This window comes from Podarcis bocagei (genome assembly GCF_964188305.1).
Source record: "Podarcis bocagei genome assembly, chromosome: 12".
Lineage (NCBI taxonomy): Eukaryota > Metazoa > Chordata > Lepidosauria > Squamata > Lacertidae > Podarcis > Podarcis bocagei.
In genome coordinates, this window is record NC_138137.1 from 23245429 (window position 1) to 23260893 (window position 15465).

The window sequence follows — 15465 nt, forward strand, 5'->3', positions numbered from 1 at the left end:
CAATTCATCACATGACTGATTAGAAGTATATTTAATAAGCTGGGTTTTTTTGTACATTAAGCTCCTCTTTTCCATTCTTCAATCAATGCAGATTTCTACGCTGGAATCTTCTTTTATCTGCCCACTTTGTTATGAACAGGAGGCACTTTTATTATTCACAAATCCATTTTGCTTTTCGAACTTAAAAACAGCAGGAGACTGGCAGTCACTGACTTTAATGGGAATAAATCGGCTTATATCCAAATACTCCAGCATGAATGGGTTCTGGGATTAATTCCCTAATGGCAACAGCAGGCCAATATTAATCAAACTTATGGATGTTTGAAATGTAACTTTCTAATAAGAGTTTGCTTTGGTCCTTACTAAAGGAGCTAATTTTAATTAGGTTATAGAAGGCAGGGTGAGGTATAATGATGATGATGATGATGATGATGATGATGATAATAATAATAATAATAATAATAATAATAATAATAATAATAATAATATACCCGACCCATCTGGCTGGGTTTCCCCAGCTACTCTGGGCGGCTTCCAACCAAATATTAAAAACACAATACAGCATTGGTTCCCTGTAACTTCACTTCTCGCAGGGAGGGAACCGCCAAAAGGCCCTCGGTGCTGGACCTCAGTGTCCGGGCTGAACAATGGGGGTGGAGACACTCCTTCAGGTATACAGGACCAAGGTTAAGTTATGTCCATCAGAAGGTCCAGTTCCCTTATTTCACCCTGTGACAATTCCTCTGCATTTTCCAGCTTCCTAGGAATGTTATCTACTAACATTCTGTTTTGATTTAGTAAATTGGTGGTGGGGCAGGGCAAAACGGAGCACATAGACATCTTAAGTCCCTTTTCCTGCCCTAAAGAATATACAGGCACAATTTAAAAACCAACTACACCGCACAAGAGTTTATATTCAAAGAAAAGTGGACCACTGGTTCATTTTGAACCAAAATATCTTGTTCCATGTCACAGCAGGACGCTATGATGAAAATGAAAACTATTGCCCATTTCAAACCATTTTAATGGTACAGTTGTGACAACTGTCCTCAAGCTACTACAAAATAAATCTTCCCTAATAGCCTGCAGAGCCAACAGGACGACCCTGTCAAAGGCTTAGTCCACTGAATACTACTACTACTACTAAAAATAAATAAATAATACAGTGTTGTATGTTCTTGTATGTTAGTGCTTTACTACGTATCTTAGTGTTCATGAACTAAGTGTGGTAATGGGATGCAAATATTATAAACTAAATTGATTGTTCCGGTAGGGATAATGAGGACGCGGGTGGCGCTGTGGTCTAAACCACTGAGCCTCTTGAACTTGCCAGTCAGAAGGTTGGCAGTTTGAATCCCTGCGATGGGGTGAGCTCCCATTGCTCGGTCCCAGCTCCTGCCAACCTAACACTTCAAAAGCATGCCAGTGCAAGTAGATAAATAGGTACCACTGCGGTGGGAAGGTAAACGGTGTTTCTGTGCGCTCTGGTTTCCATCACGGTGTCCCGTTGCACCAGAAGCAGTTTAGTCATGCTGGCCACATGGCCCAGAAACTGTGGACAAACGCCAGCTCCCTCGGCCTGAAAGCGAGATGAGCGCCGCACCCCATACTTGCCTTTGACTGGACTTAACCGTCCAGGGAGCCTTTACCTTTTAATGGGGCTTTGGGAGTCGGGTTCATGATCACTTAACCAAATGATGATCTTGTTCTAGATTTCGTTTTACCATTTGTCAGGCTGGTAAGCTTGCTTTGACATGGCCTTCCATTGTTGCTGTAGTTGAGTTGCTTCTTCCCCACCTCCTTTGGTTCCCTCCCCAGGCTTGGTCTAGAAAGGGGTGGAACAGCTAAAGAAGCCTTGGATGTCATTGTCTCTCTGTTGGAAGAGCATGGCCAAGGAGGCAATTATTACGAAGATGGGAGTGTATGCCATGCTTTCCAGACTGCGTATCTGATAGCGGACAGAAAAGAAGCTTGGGTCTTGGAGACTGTTGGGAAACACTGGGCAGCAGAGAACATTACAGGTCCGTTGTAATTTTTATCCCAACCTGCTATTTATGAGGAAGCGATTGAGTACATGAACATTTGCCATGGCGATGATGAGTTGTTCATGAATGGATTTCCTATTTCCATTTAATGTTTGTTCCTGCTTTCCAGATTGTAACGGTAGTATGCCATTTAAAGCAGGTTTTGTGTTGCTGTTTTTAATTGTCAACCTTAAGGACAATTTCTGGAAGTTTCTAACATATTGACTTGGTTGAATTTTATGTCAGGATTCAGAACGCTTTTTATGCGTAAGGAAATCTGTTTCTGCCTGTGTGGAGTTTTGTTTTTCTCACTCAAGCAGAAATAACAGTTGATTGACCAAAGATCTTTTCTATCTGCAGGTCTTGTTCTCCCATTCAAGGTTAATTGTGCACATTACTTTCACATCTGTCCCTTGAAATTGTGGCTCTCTGACTTGCTGACATTTTCATGTCAGCTTCAGATTGTCGCTGACATTCACTGAACCTTTAAAATGGTGCACCATCAAATTTAAGTCTCCCACGCGCAAATTTGTTCCGGCTTGTAAGTGTACATAGAAATCATTTTTAAGTTTTAAGACAAATTGTGCAACTGGCCTTATCCAAACCCGTTTTTGCTCAGTTCTTCGTATACCCTCATGCTCATATGGAGCCTCTACAGCAGGCTTCCTCAAACTCAGCCCTCCAGATGTTTTGAGACTACAGTTCCCATCATCCCTGACCACTGGTCCTACTAGCTAGGGATCATGGGAGTTGTAGGCCAAAAACATCTGTAGGGCCGAGTTTGAGGAAGCCTGCTCTACAGGAATGGTATATGTTCTCTAGTTTGTTTCAATGCAGGCATCCCCAACCTTCGGCCCCCCAGATGTTTTGGACTACAATTCCCATCATCCCTGACCACTGGTTCTGTTAGCTAGGGGTCATGGGAGTTGTAGGCCAATACATCTGGAGAGCTGCAGGTTGGGGATGCCTGTTTCAATGGCTGACACTTTTTTGCACACACAGTAATGTGAGCACTTCCACTGAAAGGAAGGTGGACTTGTTCTGTTTGCATATAGGACTGTATCTGACCATAGTCCTTGGCCAGCATGCTAACAGGGCAATCCTCATCATGCCTACTCAGAAACAAGTCTTGTGGAATTCAGTGGGGCTCACTCATAGGTAAGTGTGGACAGGATTGCTGCATTGATCTCCAGTTTAAAATGATCGTGTGGCAGCTGTTGGGAAAGACCTCTAGTTGAGACCCCTGGAGAGCTACCTCCAGTCAGAGTAGACAATACTTGGTTTGATGGACAAATACTCTGACTTCCTATAAATAAGGCAGCTTTCTGCATTCCTATGACGCCACAGGTGTAAGGTAGACTTCATGTTTTGCTCTCGAGTCTGTTTTTCTAGAATGTACAGTGGTGCCCCGCAAGACGAATGCCTCGCAAGACGGAAAACCCGCTAGACGCAAGGGTTTTCCCTTTTTGAGCTGCTTCACAAGACGATTTTCCCTATGGGCTTGCTTTGCAAGACGAAAACGTCTTGCAAGTGTTCCAATTTTTTCCCGCTTCCCCCCTTTTTCTAAGCCGCTAAGCCGCTAATAGCCTTTTAGCCGCTAAGCCGCTAAGCCTTTAATAGCCGCTAAACCGCTAATAGCGCTAAGCCGCTAATAGGGTTGCTTCGCAAGACGAAAAAACCGCTAGACGAAGAGACTCGCGGAACAGATTAATTTCGTCTTGCGAGGCACCACTGTAGTAGCATCCTCAGCGACTAGTAAGTTACCGTATTTTTTGCACCATAACACTCACTTTTTTCCTCCTAGAAAGTAAGGGGAAATGTCTGTGTGTGTTATGGAGCGAATGCCTACGGATGGCGGGGGGACCTGCTGCAGTCGTGAGCAGAGGATCCATGGTTCCCCTTCCTTCCCTCCTCCGTGGCTCGTTTTGAAACAGCAAAGTGGGATAAGAGCCACTGAGTGGGGAGGAGAGAGGGACAGAGAGCCTGCTTCTTTAAAGGAGCAAAGCGGGAGAGGAGAGGAGCCGCTTACACGAGTCCGGAGCTGTTTTTTTCAGCGAGCTGGGGAGGAGGGAGAGAACAGCTCGCTAAATAGCAGCAAAGTTTTTCGCAAGCAGGCTCTCTGTCCCTCTCTTCTCCCCACTCAGCTGGCTAAATAGCAGCAAAGTTTTTCAGTGAGCCGGGGAGGAGGGAGAGAAGCAGAGCCTTTAAAGGAGCAAAGCGGGAGAGGAGAGGAGCCTTCTCCCCTTATACCCCTCGCCTGCATTATTAGCAGCATCCTTCTCCACCCACCCCACGCGTGTTCCTTGTCCCTTGAGTGATTTTCCTTCCCTCCCCACTTAAAACGTGGTTACAAAGCACGGATCCACACGGATCCTCAGGATTTTTGCGCTGGGTCAACCCAAATTCACCATCAGATCACATAGCATGTCCATGGCTACAGCCTGCACCAAAAAAATCACGCACCCACTGTTGCCTGGGGCCGCAGTGGTGCAAAAACATGGTTACAAAGCATGGATCCACATGGATCCTCAGGATTTTTGCATTGGGCTACCCCAAACTCACCATCAGATCACATGTCTGTGGCCACAGCATGAACCACAAAAATCATACATCCACTGTTTCGTTTAGAATATTTTTTCCCCCGTTTTCCTCCTCTAAAAATTATGTGCGTGTTATGGTCGGGTGCGTGTTATAGAGCGAAAAATACGGTAATTTTGGTAACACTATATGGTCTTATACTGAAAGAGACAAGTGTTCTCTTGAATCTGTCCTAGAAAAGGGATATGTCTTAGAAAAGCGATATGCACCAATTATTTGGACTGCACCAACACAGATACATGTTGGTAATTATTTCTGTAGGTTTCCCTTGTGAGTTTGTTGCACAGAGGTGGTCCTTGTCTCTTTTAAGATCCCTTTGGGGGCGGTTGGGAAGATAACTACTGCACTTTGCTGCTCCATTGGGGTAGAAGGAAGACTTCATGCTGCATTGAATGATCATCTCTGCTTCATGAAAGGCAGTGTGTTGGTTCACAGAGCTAATGGGCTTACGGTTAGAGACGAGCTACTTCTTTCTTGCTCTTGTCCTCTACATTAGCATATTGCATTTGAAGCGAACTATGTTAGTTCCAGTTGAAATAAATAAAATTTCAGCTCAACTAAGTCATGACTAACTTGGCTCATTGACTTAGTCTGGATCCAGGCCTCTGTCTTTTGTAAGACTGACGATCAGGTGTGATGATGCCTGATTCACTCTGCACGTTATTTACAAATAATCCTCGAAAGTCTTTGAGAATGGTGATCCCATCACAGTACCACGGAAATGAATTTTGCCACCCGCATTTCGTGATCTCTGCATGCCCAATTGATTGATATTGCACGATGTAAAATAGATTCAGCTTAAATTTGCATTTAATGAACGACAATAGAATATATGAATTTTTTTTCATAGAGGGAGTCAAGTGCATTTGCAACCAGCTTTCCTTAACTACAAAGATCGATGCAGAGCACCCTGAGCTTAGACGTTACGCGGAAAGTCAAGGGTGGTGGACTGCAGATACAGAGTTCAACTTTTCTCAAGTATTTTCTCAGGCTGATAACCATTCAGATTGTTGTTTGGCAAAGGAGAGCCTAGAGAAGCAAGAAGGTATGTAGAAAATCCACCACTACTCCTCCACTTTTGATAAATGAGTTTGTAGCCAAAAGTGTGCGTGAACTGAGTTTTGAAAATGTCACTTCTGTTGGTAAGATTATGCATTTCCTTTTTTGGAAGGAAAACGTTGTATAGACCTTGAGTGTATTCTGTGTATAAGTGATACTTCAGAGATACATGTTCTTGTAAGTGAGAGAGACTTTGAGATCTTTGGCTGCCTTCCAGCCAATAGACCTATGGAAGCATCAGTGCCTCTGATGGTGTAAATGTTAGCAAAACTTTGATCACTTATTAACAATTAGAGATCCTTGCCCCCCCCCCTTTACGGGATTAACCAGTTTAAGTTACAGACTAGGAAGGGACCCCACCATTGAACCCAACCCTCTGCCCAGTGTGGGAGCGGCAGTGTAGGAGAGACCTAAATTTATTACCCTGTTAATGCCTCTATTTTGATATTTTTCCAGGCGCTGTCACTGTGGAAATGATGATTGACATCTTGCGGGATAAGTCTGGTGGTATATGTGTGGATTCAGAGTCTTTTCTTACTACATCAAGCATGGTGTCCGTATTACCTCAGAATCTTAGTTCCCCGTGCATCCATTATTTTACCGGCACACCAGATCCATCAAGGTATATTGGAGAAAGTGCCTGGCAGGCTGCCAGTACTTTTTCAAGCCTCAAAAATTAGTTTCTAGTTTTACATTTTAAAAACTTATTTATCGGGCTAATTCCACATTGTTTTCTGATGCAAAGTTAATCGATGCAGGGAAGCAATCAAAGGGTCCCTTCTTTGCCTAAACCCATTTCTGCAGTCGCTGCCCTCAGTCTAGATGCATAAGGCAGGTTGGGAAAGCAAAACGGCAAGCGAGTCAGCTGATCTAATAATAATAATAATAATATAATTTATTTATACCCTGCCCATCTGGCTGGGATTCCCCAACCTCTCTGGGCAGCTTCCAACAAAACACTAAAATACAATAATCTATTAAACATTAAAAGCTTCCCTAAACAGGGCTGCCTTTAGATGTCTTCTAAAAGTTTGATAGTTGTTTTTCTCTTTGACATCTGATGGGAGGGCGTTCCACAGGGTGGGTGCCACTACTGAGAAGGCCATCTGACCTACGGCAGAACCCTATTAGCCTGTTTCATCCTGCCTTTGACTAAGTACGTAGAAGCAACGTTGACTCAGCAGAAATTCCTACAGTGGCTCCTGCTGCATCGGAGCTATTTACTGCTTTCGTATCTACCATTTTGAGCCCGAGAGCTAGAGCTGCATTCTGTTTTTTAACTGCATCAGCATTTATTCACACTCTGCTAATCCATTTGCTGTAAACTGCATGCAAAATAGTTCATCAAGATCTCTCTTCTGCCAGTCCTTTCCTACTTCTCCCCTCCATCGGAATATTTGCACTGAGACATCTTTGAATGTTTACTTCTGCTGTATAGAGAGTTTTACCTAATAGTCTATAGGTCATAAGGCTTGTTCCTTAAGTGTGGATAAGACCTCTAACAGGAGAGAATACTGGATCATATATTGAATAGATTGTTAAGTTTCCCTAAGAAAAGCAAATGTGAATGTAGTGGATTGTTTTTGGTTACGCACCTAACTTCACTCAACACTATTTAAGAACATCGGTGTAAAGTGAAGCACTTTTGAGTCGCCATATCCTTTGTTTTCTGTCAATGCAATTCTTTCGATCATTCTTGTCATTTTCAGGACAAGGGTTCACAGCTCTTCTACTGGCTGCAGTTGATGAGAACCTCAATTTACTCTCTAAAGTATTTGGGGGAAATAGCAGCCATTTTGCAATTCCTGATGAAAAGATCAATAGTTCTTCATTAGCATTCCATACAGTAGGTCTTACCCTTTAATCCTCCTTGTGGCATTTATTGCTTGTTCAGAGTCCCGCCTTCAATAATGGAAGGGAGATTCTGAGTAGAAGCAAACCCCTTTAATGTAATATCTTCCATAAATGAAAGGGTTGAAAAGCAAAAGGATGAGCAGAAAGCAGTACAGTTAATTTAACTTGCTTGCTTTCCTTCTCAAGGAAAGCTGCATTTTATTATTCGGAAGGAGATTTGCTGTTATTCCAGTTTCCTGGTCTTCCCTTTTTGGTGCAATTTATTCGTATTAAAAAAAATTCTCCTCAGAGCTAGAGAAGTGAAAATGTATGCAAATCTGCCTAAAAAGTTTTAGCACTTCAAAAGAAAACGTCAGTGAACCACAAATGCTGGTTCTTCCCTGTTTACTGAAAGCGTGTTACAGATCTCATCTAAAATATCTTAATGGAGCCCCAGAGTAAAGGAGACAAAGAAGATTTGAACATACCAATTTGTACAGGCATTTCTTTAAAACAGCATCATTGTCTTGTAAATGTTGCTAAACACATTGTGCATCTATTCTAATTTTTAAGAACAGCTCTGTGCAGAATATTTCAGGATTAAAATAATATATATTTGCTGAGCTATTCTTCATGGCATAGACTGGCTTATTCCCTAACAGTCAAAGGAAAGAGAAGTCCTAATCTGCAAACAGTGAGAAGGAACTGATTTAGTATATATGTTTAAAAGTAAGTGTAGTCTGTTTTATGGCTTTTGTCTCTGTGTTACTGTTAATGCCTCTTTTCAGATGGCCCAGTTATTTTGTGCAACACATCAAAGTTTGTGTGATAATTTTTCTTTTCTTTCCTTTTTAAAAACAAGCTGAGCAAACTGCTAGGCGATAATATAAAATGTAGCCTTAGCTAACAATTGGTGATTCCTCTGATCTCTTTCAGGTCCATATTTAAACCTTTTATCTTCGTCGATAATGTAAAATTAGTATCAAAAGTACAGTCACCCATTTTTGGTAGTGATGATCCTGTGAAAAAAATCCCCCGGTTCCAGGAGAAACCAGACCGTAGACATGAATTGTATAAAGCACACGAGTGGGCGCGATCCGTCATGGAGAATGAGCAGGTAAACCAGCACTCTGAAAATACACCAGTGAAAAACAAAAAAATGAAGATCTGGGGAAATTACATTTTGTGTTCTGTTTCGTTCCTCCTGAGCCCTTGAAATTCAGTCAGATACCCTTTTAGGTCACTGTAAACTTTAAAAAGAGAGGATATTTCATATCTGAGCAACAAGTACAAAATCTCCATCACCTCAAAATAACCTTGCCTGTGAAAATCCACACCTGAAATATTTTTAACCTTCTTTCCCTCCTAAAGTGCTAGTTTTCTGTGCGCAGAATTCTCCCCCTCCTTCCCCCCTGGCACCCAGATGCACTTAAAGGCATCATTCAGTCCTCTTGCATTTTGTAGCACTACAATTCAGGAACTGCTGTGGCACGTGGTCTTTCTGAAAATGTAGTTCAGCTCTAAATTTATTGCATTGACCTGTTATCATGCTGCTCAGCTATATAAGAACATGTAGTAGTCAAACTGCATACTAGGAAGCAACAACTCCTAATGCAAGGTAAGCAGCAGAGCTGACGAAATTCCAGTGTTAGATACATCTAAAAACCTGGACATGTAAGAAATACCGTATTTTTCGCTTTATAGGACACACTTTTTCCCCTCCAAAAATTAAGGGGAAATGTGTGTGCGTCCTATGGAGTGAATGCAGGCTCCTTGCGCTGCGCTCCGAAGGCTTTGGGTTCCTTTAGCTGAAGCTTGGAAAGCAAGACTCTCCCGGCTTCAGCCAAAGGAACCCAAAGCCTTTGGAGTGCAGCGCAAGGTCCCGCTGCGCTCCAAAAGCTTCAGCCACGCACCTGCCTGGAAGCCAGAGGAGGAACAGAAGGGTCTCCTTCTGTTCCTCCTCTCGCTTCGCAGTGAGGCGCCTGTCCTGCGAAGCCAGAGGAGAAACAGAAGGGTCTCCTCTTCTCCGCTCGCTGTCTTGGCTTGTGCCATAGCCGTGCGCAACCCCTCCGGCAAGGAGACGTTTCGCACAGCCTGTACGCTGCTCTTTGGGGTTGAGGGGGAAAGAAGATTTTTTTTCTTGATTTCCCCCTCTAAAAACTAGGTGCACCCTATGGTCCGGTGCGCCCTATGGAGCCAAAAATACGGTACTTGGCTCCAAGAACTGCATGAGGAAGACCCCGGCAAAGATGGGGAGCCTGATATTCGTCCCTTCAGATGTTGCATCACCCCTAAACAGTGGCCATGTTGGTAGGGCTTGATGGGAGTTGAAAGCCAACAATATCTGAGGAACCACAGGCTCCCAATCCCTGCCCTAGGGGAAGGAATTTCAAAGATAGGGCTATGTATCTGGTCACCACCCACCTTACCTCTGATGAGGAAGGGGCAGAGCAAGCCCTTAGGAATAACATGGTGCTTGGGCAGGTTCATGGAAGAGGAGGCAGTCCTTTTGACATTTCCGTTCTTTAATGCTTGCATTCAAATTTCCAGATGCCCGAGTGATGGGGCACCCCTTGGATTTCTCCAAATAAGTTAAGGGGGGGTCCCAAAGTGCAGATGTTGCAATGAGATATTTTGTTGAAAGGCCCGTTGGCTGTTGGGAAATAAGTTTCTTCGGGAAGTATTTAGGAGGAGATACTTGTAGCTGAGGTCTGGAAGACAGCCAGCGCAGTAGTCTTGAGGGTTAAACCATTATCTGTTGAAAACTGAAATTGATAATCTGCCAGTTTGACAAAGTGTACAGTGTAAGTGAATGAGTTTCCTCTCCAGCAATACATAAATTAGTTGTAATGGATCCAGCAAGAAAGTCATATGAGGAAGCTTTATTCCAAATCTCATTCCAGCTATCTGGCATTCTCATTTTCCAAGTATAGATCCTTAATATGGGTGAAGTGGCACCACCCATACCCAAGTAGGCATTGGTGAGGGGGACCCTCAAAAGGTTTGCAGTAGTACAAAAGATGCTTCGGAAAAAAATAAATCCCAAAAAGGGAAGGAAAGCCCCAAACAGCCAGTGTGGAAGGTAGACTAGACATTGTGGCGGGGCAAGTATCGTGCAAGAAAAGCACTTGTCTGACAAGGAAGCCTCTACACCGCAACATTTTGTTGCAGTCCCACTTGTTGTATGAAGCAAAAATGGCCTCTAGGCTATTTTTTAAGTCCAGTAAATGTTACCATTCTTCTTAAGGCACATTCTTGTTCATCCTTTCCCCCTCAGTACTGATAAAACTTTGAGGGTGATAAACGTAGGAGTCTGTGCTTCTCTCCCACAGAATTGGCTGTGATAAGCCTGCCTACATGGTTGAGGGACGTTAAACATTTACCCCAGTGCTGCTGGACTGACCCACAGAAAAAACACCACCTAGAGTTATAGTGTAATGTTTAAAATCTCCTTCCTCGAATCTTAAATTCACATACTCCACCCCTCATTGCAGAGAGAAAGGAATATGTAAACTAGGCTGTTTGTTTTTATTTCAACATGATCTGTGGGCGAAAGCATCCTTTTTTCTGGAACTGGTATTTCTAAACTCAACAGAGGTACTGCTGTGGTTTGACTGTTGTGCTATGTTTGTGCAACGGCACAGCAGATAAAGCCCCTAAGTTATCCTTGAACTTAAAACATGGGTGCACATACAAGTTTTGAGACGATTTTGTTGGATCAAGCTTTCAGACACTTCATAGGTGTTTCATGCTGGCCCTTAATTTTTGTAGGAAAAAGGAGAGAAGTTGAGAAGAACCATGTTAGACCTTGAAAAGCAAGGCTTGGACGCAATGGAGAGCATCATTACCAGCTCGGAGGTTCTTGATCCTTCTGAAGTAGAGGACCTTTTCTATGACTGTGTTGATACAGAAATTAAGTTCTTCAAGTGAAGTGAGTCCTTTTTATATCCTCATACCAATAACTACTTTTTTTAGAAATATAAGTTGGCTTAATGTTTGGTCCCGTCTCTTTGTATCTCACTCCCAAATCTGCAATTGCGAATAAGAACCTGGCGTTTTATAAGTTGTGGTTATTTTGCAAAGTCTCCTAATGGATTTGGATATTCCCACCCTGCATTTAAACTTGTATTTGTAATTAACAGTGAATATTAAAGCTTTGCTTTTTCTCATTGCAGTGACCATAGACACCTTTAGCCTTCACATAAGAAGACCATAAAGCTCTTCAGGCCTTGAAAGATATTCTCGCCATATTGCCGAATTTTTGGAGGAAATTTCCCTCTTTTTAGAGAAAAGTTCCTTAGTAGCTGTATCCAATTAACACATTCCTTTCCCCCTTTTATTTTCCTCCTGTGTGTGTTATGGAAAGAGGGCCTTCACTGACGGTGTGCATGCTGGCTAATGTAATGCAGATTGTTTCTTCATTCATCTGGGTCACCGAAACTAAGAACGACAAATAGCCACAGTCCATGTAGTTCTCAGTATTGCAAATCAAAATAAGCCTGAAAAGTTTTGCCTGAAAAGTTTGATCCACATGTAAAAGGAAAAAATACAGCAGGTACATGTGTGCTCCTAAAGAGTTTTGCCACAAAGAAATGATGAGCCGAAAAATGGGCCTTGTTAATGGGATAAATGTAAACAGTGGAATAAGCTTCTCACTTGTTCTAGTTCTGGTGATTTAGAGTTGGGTCTATTGAGCTGTGTGCTGCCTCACCTATGCTCATATTGGGCTAGTAGCTTTTCCTCCTTTTTTTGCTTCTCACACCTATCGTTCCATATTGCTGCATATCAGGCTGCGAAGATTGCATTTAAATAATCAATTTCTCCCCAAAATAGAGTTCTGAACAGTGTGAATTGGCCTAAGCATTTAGAGAGAGAAGCAAGCTTACAGCTGAAGGTAAGATCAAGAACCTTAATTTGGTTGTGGGAACTGTACCATAGCTGCTTAGGAAAGGCAATTGTTCCAGCGAAATGACCAGAATTTGTTCAGATAATTTGCTTCCACCAAGGATGGGGAACTTACGGCTCTCCATGTGTAGTTGGAAACACAATTCTGATCATTCTTGCCTGCTGGTCATGCTGGCTGGGACTGATGGTAGGCAGTAGATTTCATTGTTCCTTTGTGCTGTCTTTGGGACTTAAGTCGAAAAATGTACAGAGGCATACCTAGGGGGTGGTGAAACTGGCCCCTGCGAGGGGCGCAGGACCGGGGGGGGGGGTGTGGGGACATGCAAAAATCAGTGCGGGAGAGGAAGGGATGCTAGGCCCCTTTTGGATGTTGCAGCACCCAGCAAGAGAGAGGGCTTTCAGAATATTGAGTCTACCCTCCTGGCAGGCTGGAAGCACCAGTGCTCTCTTCCTTCCCTCTCCCCACCATCTGTCAGTCAAAGTTAGCGAGTCGGGAAAGGCTGCAGTGGCAATGAGCTTGAGCAACAGTCACTTCCTCTAGTTCGCAAGCATTTTGGGAAGAGCCAGAGGCAGGGGGCTGGACAAGCCAAATCTGGAGAAGGGTGCCGTCGCTCACAGCCTGGCATTCTTGCTAGAAGCACAGGGCCAGGCAGACGAGAGAGCAAGTGCATTTGCAGAAGCCGACAGAGGGTGCTGGTGCTGTCCAGGATGGGAATTCTGAAGGCTGCCCTGCTGCCCGTGAGGTTCCTCTCCAAACTAGGAGGAGGCGCATCCAGGCAACTTGGCTCCTGCTTCTCTTTCCTGCCAGGAGGAGCAACTCCTCAGTGGGGGTGCCTAGAGGTGGAAGTCCTGCATTTCCTTTCCACCCTTGCCCAAACTCACCCTGCCAGTTCCTCACTCAGATAAGATGGTCCTTCTCCTCCCCCTTGATGTTTGTTAGATGATCATTTAAATCACTAATTACAGCAACTGTTTTGTGTTCAATTACATTTCATAGGCAATGCAAAATAGATCACTGTACATCTAACTATTTATAGTTTAAAAGCTAATTGTGAGGTCTTATACATTTTCCTGATGAGCTCTGACGCTGTAACCCTGTGCACACTTTTGCGTAAGTAAAGGCCATGCTAAGGCTGGGTAATACATGGCTTTCAACATTGTGATGTACCACCAACTAAATATCACAATATACCAATACATCTCAATGTCTGAAGTATATGGAGCTATGTAGAGGCATTGGCTGACTTCATGGTTTTCCCCCACAGTGTGATTTTGGCATAGCGTGCACACAAATCATGATTTGTAATATATTGCCTAGTCAAAAATTATGAAACAGATATAACGATATGGACTTCAAGCCTGTTACGGCCAATATATTGCCCAGCCCTACGCCATACCTGTTGAAATGTTCTCTCTTAACACAACTATTAAAAGGTTTGGGAGTCCTCAGTGATGCCAATCAGGATAGGGTTTTGGGGGCAAAGATACCAGGGACCCACTCAGCAGGGTGTTCAGGGTGTCCCAAATGTAGCAGGGTTGCCTTACAACAAGGGTCGCCAACCTAAGGACCACGGGGGTTGTTTAACAGGCCACCGAACCACCCGCTTTGCACAGGCGCAGTGCAGCACGGGGACTCACTTCTGTGGTGCAGGAAATTGCAAGCGGGTGCGCTCACACTCGTGATCCAGCCCACAGAGGGATCTCCGCTGGAGTGAACCGGCCCAGGTGAGGTAAACCTTGCCAACCCCCCTGGCTTACAACATTTTGAGGCAATATGCAGCTCCTTGCCAAGGGATGTGCGCCTCTGATCCCATGATTGTGGCAGAACAAAACTAATGTACAATGTGAATCTCTCTTTTCCTTACATGGGGAATCTAAATTATTGGCATCGTGAAATTGTGTGAAATGGCTGAGGATAAACATGATACTCTTCCCTGATTGTTATGTTCATGTTGAATCTGTCTTCCTTTGTGTGGTTTGCTTTGTTGTCAGTGTTGTGTAGATTAACATCAGACATGGTTAAAGTGGAAATCAAACTCTGCTTGAAATGTATGTAAGCCTTTGCTCCGGATCATTGCTTCTGTTCTTAAAAAAAGGACGAGAGCAATCATACACCTGTAAGTATCAAGCAAACATGATTAAATTCTAGAAACTATGGTGCTAGTCCTGTAGATTAAAATGTCAGGGCTCTGATTCTGCACAGAAAAATTTCCTACCACCAAGTGAGATGTGTGTGTTCACAACCCTTAATTTTTAAGAGGGGAAAACTCAGACGTAGTCCATTGCTGAACAACACAGAGATCTTGAACTTTCAGTGTAAGTGTAATTTCTGGAAGAACCTGGCAACTGAGGAGGAGATAGAAGCAAGTGCAAGAGTTGTAGGATAGCTCTTCTCTTTGGTCTTCCTTTCAGAAACTAACTTGAGACTCAGCCGATTTACCTCCTCCTTGGTTGCATCTTTGTGAAGCCCATGTAAATCCCTCATTACTCAAATACTATGTCAGAAGTGCATGTGCGCGCACAGTTTCTAAATCAAATGCCTAAAATATAAAGTAAGTTTACATGTTACTGCTTATTTCAATCCACAGAAGAGGCAACAAAAAGCAATTGGAAATTATAGGGCTTGGTGAATCTTAGACAGACTAGAAGGCAATAAAAGTGCATTTGGTTTCTGTAGTTTCCTCTATAGCAGATGGAGGGAACCTTTGGCCCACCAGCTGTTGCTGAACTACAACTCCCATCATCCCTGCACATTGGCCATGCTTGCTAGGGACAATGGGAGTTGGAGTGCAGCTGGAGGGCCATATGTTCTCCACTCCTGCGTTACACGCTAACCAAAGGCTTGGGGTACGTTGAGAAAAAATGGCCCTTCTGCCTCACCCAAGATATGTTGGCATGAACAGCATTCAATTGAGTCAGAATCTGTAAATCTTTGTTTACATATTTCTCGTGGGAACTAATATGTATGGGTTTGCAATCATCTGGGATTCGTGTATTAGACAATGCTGATTGACAAAACTAATAAAATGGTTTCTGCACAGAGTAA

At 43.4% G+C, this 15465-nt stretch overlaps 1 protein-coding gene and 1 long non-coding RNA gene across 2 annotated transcripts in view; one reads left to right on the forward strand and one right to left on the reverse strand.

Annotated features, from left to right (window-relative positions):
- LOC308570341 overlaps positions 1-15465 on the reverse strand; it is a 153039-nt gene that overhangs the window by 111117 nt on the left and 26457 nt on the right. The gene's annotated exons all lie outside the window — the stretch shown is intronic.
- SCRN1 (secernin 1) overlaps positions 1-15465 on the forward strand; it is a 30754-nt gene extending 15289 nt beyond the window's left edge. Inside the window, exons 4-9 of the mRNA XM_081164792.1 lie at positions 1819-2021; positions 5473-5667; positions 6138-6303; positions 8451-8631; positions 11286-11445; positions 11690-15465. Coding sequence (XP_081020918.1) covers positions 1819-2021; positions 5473-5667; positions 6138-6303; positions 8451-8631; positions 11286-11444 — 904 coding nt within the window. The 3' untranslated portion in view covers position 11445; positions 11690-15465. The remainder of the gene's footprint in view (positions 1-1818; positions 2022-5472; positions 5668-6137; positions 6304-8450; positions 8632-11285; positions 11446-11689) is intronic.